The sequence below is a fragment of the Coptis chinensis genome, chromosome 4, assembly GCF_015680905.1.
Source record: "Coptis chinensis isolate HL-2020 chromosome 4, ASM1568090v1, whole genome shotgun sequence".
Classification (NCBI taxonomy): Eukaryota; Viridiplantae; Streptophyta; class Magnoliopsida; order Ranunculales; family Ranunculaceae; genus Coptis; species Coptis chinensis.
This window is the reverse complement of record NC_141459.1, coordinates 85,576,521-85,582,829: the sequence shown is the minus strand read 5'-3', so window position 1 is coordinate 85,582,829 and position 6,309 is coordinate 85,576,521. Positions and strand designations below refer to the sequence as shown.

General features: G+C 38.8%; 1 protein-coding gene, 1 long non-coding RNA gene and 1 pseudogene across 2 annotated transcripts; all 3 read right to left on the bottom strand.

Moving 5' to 3' along the window:
* On the bottom strand, positions 1 to 913 carry LOC147505295 (uncharacterized). The gene is made up of 4 exons (XR_015220571.1): positions 750 to 913; positions 500 to 585; positions 226 to 368; positions 1 to 109 (listed from the first exon to the last, which is right to left on the bottom strand). It is a non-coding gene; the product is annotated as an uncharacterized LOC147505295 (long non-coding RNA).
* Positions 914 to 3,180: 2,267 nt separating this feature from the next.
* On the bottom strand, positions 3,181 to 4,117 carry LOC147505294 (uncharacterized; annotated as a pseudogene).
* Positions 4,118 to 4,813: 696 nt separating this feature from the next.
* Positions 4,814 to 5,860, bottom strand: LOC147505293 (uncharacterized). Its single transcript, XM_086605508.1, has one exon. It carries the CDS (start codon positions 5,858 to 5,860, stop codon positions 4,814 to 4,816), a length of 1,047 nt encoding a protein of 348 aa, XP_086461634.1.
* Positions 5,861 to 6,309: the final 449 nt, after the last annotated feature.

The following is a 6,309-nucleotide window of genomic DNA, read 5'->3' as shown; positions in this document are numbered from 1 at the left end:
ACCGGTAGTTGAAGCTCCACTTTTTCAAATCAGCAAAAGAAATTAGAAGGAACATTGAAAGTAAAGAACTATCCTCCACAGCTCTACCAAAACGGATGTCCTCCCAAATCTGAAAATCAGTGAATGTTGGTAAGACTTAAGAAGACTATAGACGTAAGAATTTCTAAACATGTGGCTCGCCAAACAATCACCGTTATTTTGATTACAAGGAAACTTGAAAAATACCTTATTTGCTTCTGAATTCAACAAACTCTGTTTATCAAGGGCACGGAAGCTCTCCAATGTATTTGGATTGTAAAGGACACCTGGGACATGACATCGATTTCTGTTGTCGTGGACTATTGGTGCTTCTAATGATGATTGTTCACCTAACTCAGGCAATAAATTTAAGTTTAAACTTCAAACCGATCAACATCAGCAAATGTATCAACTTCAAAGTATCTCAAAAACTCTGAATGCGTCCATTTTAATTAGATTGATTGATAGTATGAGATCTTACTTAATTCCAGAAAGAAATGAACATTGAAGAACCTTTAGCAACACTGGTTTGAAAGGCAGTAAAGCTAGATTAGTATCGACTTCTTGCTGCAAGTTGCATATCAAAATTTAACAGTGTTGACAATTGAAGTCATAGGATTTTATAATGTATAAAGAAAATAACTACATCTAAAAGGAAAACGGAAAAGCTTCTACAGAACTTCATTAGACCAGGGGCACGACATTGAGAATTTGGGAAAGACAACACATACCATCTTGAAACGATAGCACACATGCGATGACGATATTATATATTAAACTCAAGACTGTTGAAACTCCAAGATAGATTCTCATAGCTGACAAATGGGGAATCCCAAATGCAAACAGAGCGCAAACAAATCCAGCCATCGCAATGAAATACGGGAGCTTTAAGGCATGATCATCCGAGTACGATACATACACACGACTGCATTTCACAAGAATAAGGAAACCCTCTTGTCATCCACAAACAACCATATCGTATTTCATTGATTTGCTTAGATAGGTTTTATGTGGAAATTAAAATCTGACGAGATAGAAACTATGAAAACACAAATTTACTGAGACAAACACTTCAGATAATATTCAAGGATCTAGTACTGAAGAAGGAATATTTCGGTAAAATGTTCAAAGTTAGCAAGGAAAATGGTATCAGTAGACATCAAACAATACTAACAAAGAAATCAGGTTTCTTCAACTACCACATAGCTTTAAAGACTAAGCTATTCAAAGCAGCATATAATCTGTCAGTTCCATAAAAAAAACAGTGCAATCAGCCAATCAGGTCTAAAAGCTAAAAGCCACAAATACATAGTGTTTCAATATGTATGATATTTATGCTCAAAATTTTACTTTCTAAGATAAAGTATGAATGAACATGCTTTCCATCGCTAAATATCTTTGTTTGTATCATACCCTAGCAAAGAAGCAGAGTCTTGGATCACATGAAGAGGAGCACTTTCACCAATCATTAACCTTCTGAATGGAGCTACAACTCCAACAATAAACCCAACAATCTATACAAGAAGATAGCAGTTTAGTCAAGACATCACTCAAGGAATTCTCACGTAAGATCAGGATAACTCCACTTCATATGTCTAACTTCAATTATCTAAGAACTTGTGATTTTGATCTAAAAAAGATACGCTATGTGGAACTAATCAACAAAATCGCTCTCTTCAATTTCCCAGTGGGCTTAAACTTAGGCCAATATATGATATAGTGATTTACTAAAATTTAGAAATTGTCAATATATGTTGCATTTTGTGGGCCAGGTGAATAGGTGCACCCAGTGAGGTGTGACGCTAAGCTTCATATACATGGAATCATGTGTGTACAGAAAGGGCATCAGAAACTTTGCACATGAAATAAAGGATTTAAATTGAAGGTGCAAGCAGTCTTTTACTCTTTTCAAGTTGATCTTCCCTGCAAGCATCTTCAGTTGTTGATTAAACTTAACTGAAAGTGGACCTGTCATACAATCAGAAAATTTATAGTTAGATATACTTATTATCTCCCTCAATCAATCAAAAACAGAAGTGCATGTGATGTCAAGTTATATAGCCATTGTATAGATGACTTCAAGAAGAAATCGATCTGTGCAAAGATCATCCAATTCAACTCCTTCGGTTGCTTTCAAGTGAAGGGGCACATAACTTGCGAATAGGGATCACCGGCTTGTGCTTTTCAAGTGGGGTGGACTTATACTTCACAAGCCATGAGATTATCTGAATAGCCCCGATGTGGAAGCGAGAACGAGATTGTGGGACATGAGCATAGCTATAAAATTAATCTTGTCGAAATAATCAATTCATAGAGAAAAGAGAATTGATGCATTTGACATTTCCAACCCGATGGCGTGTATTAGATTACAAATTTTGACTTGAACAAACTTCAAGAGAAAATTGCACTATAGATCTTCTGAGAGTCCCCAAGAGGTGCGGGGAGATTCAATTAGCTCATCGAAATTTCAAAAGCAATTGCGGCAACATCCTCCCCTCACTAAGATGTAATAAAGCTTAAAAATATTAATATCGGTAATGGGACAATAATAAGAAACCAAGCACGGTTACTAATCACTTACACAAAAGTTTCTGCTAACGATGATATCAAATGGAAGAAAGCGGCAAAAATTCGGGATATCAAATGCTATGACGATATATATTAAAGTCAAGACTGTTGAAATCCAAGCCAGATTCTCAAAGCGGACAAATGGGGAATCCCAAATGCAAACAGGGCACAAACAAATCCAGCCATCGCAATGAAATACAAGAGCTTTTAAGGCATGATCCTATGAGTACAGTACATACACAGCCTGCATTTCACAAGAATATATAGTCTCATTCCATTTTCTAGCAAGCAAATTTATTCAACAGCTAACATCTACAAATCATACCTTCAAAGCCTGTCCAGCCAATCGAATACTCTCCGCAACCAAAAAGTAACTAATCAAGGTGCGTAATGAAGTCTCCTGCGCAAAAACGGACAAAATGGAAACACACTCCAAGTCGCAGAACTACATAAATAGAAAGAACTCCACGTCGCAGAACTACATAAATAGAAAGAAGCACATTAACCAAGTCAGAGCCACTACACATGTATAAATTTGATGACCATGAAGTCAATGAGAAACTACTCAAAGTAAATGGAAAAATAACTTACGAATTATAGTAAGACTTCTGGGTATACAAAATTTGGGGTACGATTTCCCGAATTTGGAGGGAGGAGAATACTGATTCTGTCTGAAGAAGTGCACCTTGATAGGGCTACATATAACTGACCATGACTGAAAACTTCAGTGCGAAGGTCAATTCCCACATATTTCACTGATTGTCCTTGTGACCTATTTATAGTCATTGAATAGGCGACACGTACAGGAAATTGTCTTCTCGTCATATGAAAAGGAAAATCAGAAGATGACGGCGACAAAGATATCCTTGGAATAAAGACAAGATTACCTGCCTTTTCACCAGTTAAAATTCTTGCAAAAAGAACATGTGGCTGACATTGGACCACCATCAAGCGGGTTCCATTGCATAATCCATCTTTGGGAGCAATATTTCGCAACAACATTATGGGGCAGCCAACTTTTAGGTTAAGACGAAACGGTGGCAAGCCGGCTGGATCAAGTGAGTTTAAGTACTCATTTGGGTATTGATTAATATTTGTTGGATTGGTTGCATCCTCGTCTACCATCTTGTCTGCAGCTAGAAAGAGAGTACTTTCCCCTGGGAACATATTTAAAGCTGTTGCATTAATTTCATTGACATCATCATTGCGTGCTGATAGAATTGTGCGCTCAGTTAAATATTCGGGGTGTAACAGTGGTAGCTTGATTCAACTGAGGATATGTAGTAGAAATAAGATCTTGAAGATTTGCACACCGTCGAATTGTTGATGGTAGTTCAACCGTCTCACTTGGGTCACTTCCTATCTAAGCGTGGCAAGGAGAAAATAGTAATGATATTAGTATGAATAAAAAAATTGTACAAAGAATGATGCAAATGAAGGAAAATAGTAGAAGGGAAAATGCAAAGTTTGGTACCTCCATTAAGAAATTTGCAAACGCAATATTTACAGAGTTTCCATTTTCTAATCGCATGTTTTGGGCAAGAGTTAGAACATGAATGTGATTCCAAAGGAAGGAAGACCGCAAGGAAGCACGCACAATCTGTTCTCGAACCCCTTTGGGTATAACTGGAAGGCATTGACGGAAATCACCACCAAGCACCACTGTTATTCCACCGAAAGGTTTACTATTATTGCGAGTATCCCGGAGTGTCCGATCAACTGCCTCAACACAAAACTTGTTTTGCATTGGGACTTCATCCCAAATAATAAATTTGGCTTCCCTGAATAATTCGGCATGCATTGAATTCTTACTGAACCCACAAACAGAGGTATCAAGAATATCTATTGGGATGTGAAAAGTTGAGTGAGCAGTACGACCGCCTGCCAACAGTAATGAAGCTATTCCAGATGAAGCTACCATAATAACAATATGCCCCTCAGCACGACACGTAGCAGCGATTGTGTTGTAGACGAAAGTTTTGCCTGTTCCCGCTGCTCCATTCAAAAAGAATAGCTTCCCTTCATTTTGGGAAACCGAATCTATCACTGCTTTATATGAAAAGTCTTGCTCTGCATTAAGTAACACCCTGTTGCTATGGGCAATTTCATTTTGAGGGTCAAACTGAAATTGCCGTTGGTCCCATATGAGACGGTTTGCAACAACTAAGTTCCATTTGGTAGTTAACAGAGGCATCGGCATCGGAGGGAAATTAGCTAGTGATTTACCTTACTCAATTAAAATCTCATTTAAGAGAAATAAACCATAATCTTGCACTTCAGCAGGGGTAGGTTCTTGAATGTCGAACAGTGTTCGAAGCTTGTGTGGAAGGTCATCACATATATTTTCCCAGAAATCATTCCACAGTGTATGGGGTTGCAAAGGATTGCACTCTGAGAGAATAACACAAAATAGTCTGCGAAGATGATATCCGGTTTGTATGACTGCAACCTCCTGTAGACATTGCACCCATTCACTGTCATCCTCTAGAAGTCCGCGTGCGACACAGGCATCTTTGAAAGTAGGAAGTGGGGGACCATTTCCAATCCTCTTCAGATCATCAAAAGATTTAGGTCCTTTTACAACCATCAGAAGTAAGCGCAAGTAAAATCGCTCACCGGAATTAGGACTGGCAAAATATATTCTACCAATAGCAAATCTTCCTTCTTGTATCCGGTATGTCCAAGCCTGTGATTGCTTGTTCCAGACGTAGTATTCTGGGAACTCTTGATAAGTAAGGTTACTTGCTCTTACATCTGATGCACAACACTCAAAGAAGGCAGTCAAAGTTGACGTCTGACCCTCAGCTCTTGATAGTATATCAGCCATTGGTTCGTCTGCTTTATAAATGACATGGTGCATTCCGGGGAGATGAAGTGCCAAGCGCACAACTGTAGGAATCTCCTCATGCAGATGGAAACTTAACAACCTCCAAACAGCTTCAGGTGGTCCAATGTACCTCGCATCCAAATATTGTTGGATCTCATCCAAGTCACTATACACCATTGTTGTCCTGTCATGCCCTTTAAATATATACTTGTGAATGTATTTAACACAACGGATCCCAGCACAAACCTCGACATTAATGTGGCAGTTGAACATTTTAGAAAGATAAGGATTGTAAGGAACAACATCCCTATTATCAACTGTATGCCCTCTCACAATATATGATCTACCATTGTCATGACGACGGTAGATAGGATATCCATCTTTGTCCTTGGTGGTAACATCAGCAAAAGTCCGGGGATAGTGATGCTTGCATTTACCATTTACCATGCATGGAAAGTTAGGATTTTTTTAGTCCACATGGACCATGAACCATACATGTGAGGACGGTCCGAAATAATTCAGGCTCAGCTTCTGGATCAGGGAACTCTGCACATACAATATGATCAACCTGAGCAGGTATGCGGATCTTGTCGGAATGCTGAAGATATATAAGTGCATGCATATGTGGCAACCCGCGTTTCTGAAACTCAATGGTGTAGACATGTGCAACTGCCTTACCAAGCACACCATTTTTTTTAATTTCCTTCATCAAGGCCCTTCGCTTGAGTTCAAAGGCACGGGCCACCACCTCAGGTCGGTGAGTTGCGGTTTGGTGTTTAGACAATGCATCAACAACTTCCTCCCAGTGTGGGTTTGCAGTCATAGTGAGAAATATATCAGGATGCTTATTGTAATGCGTGATGGCCATTGAATCTTGAAAATTTTCGAACATGTGC

Bases quoted from the DNA above. Each gene is read 5' to 3' on its own strand.
- LOC147505293 (XM_086605508.1), bottom strand. From the start codon at position 5,860: ATGGTAAATGGTAAATGCAAGCATCACTATCCCCGGACTTTTGCTGAT.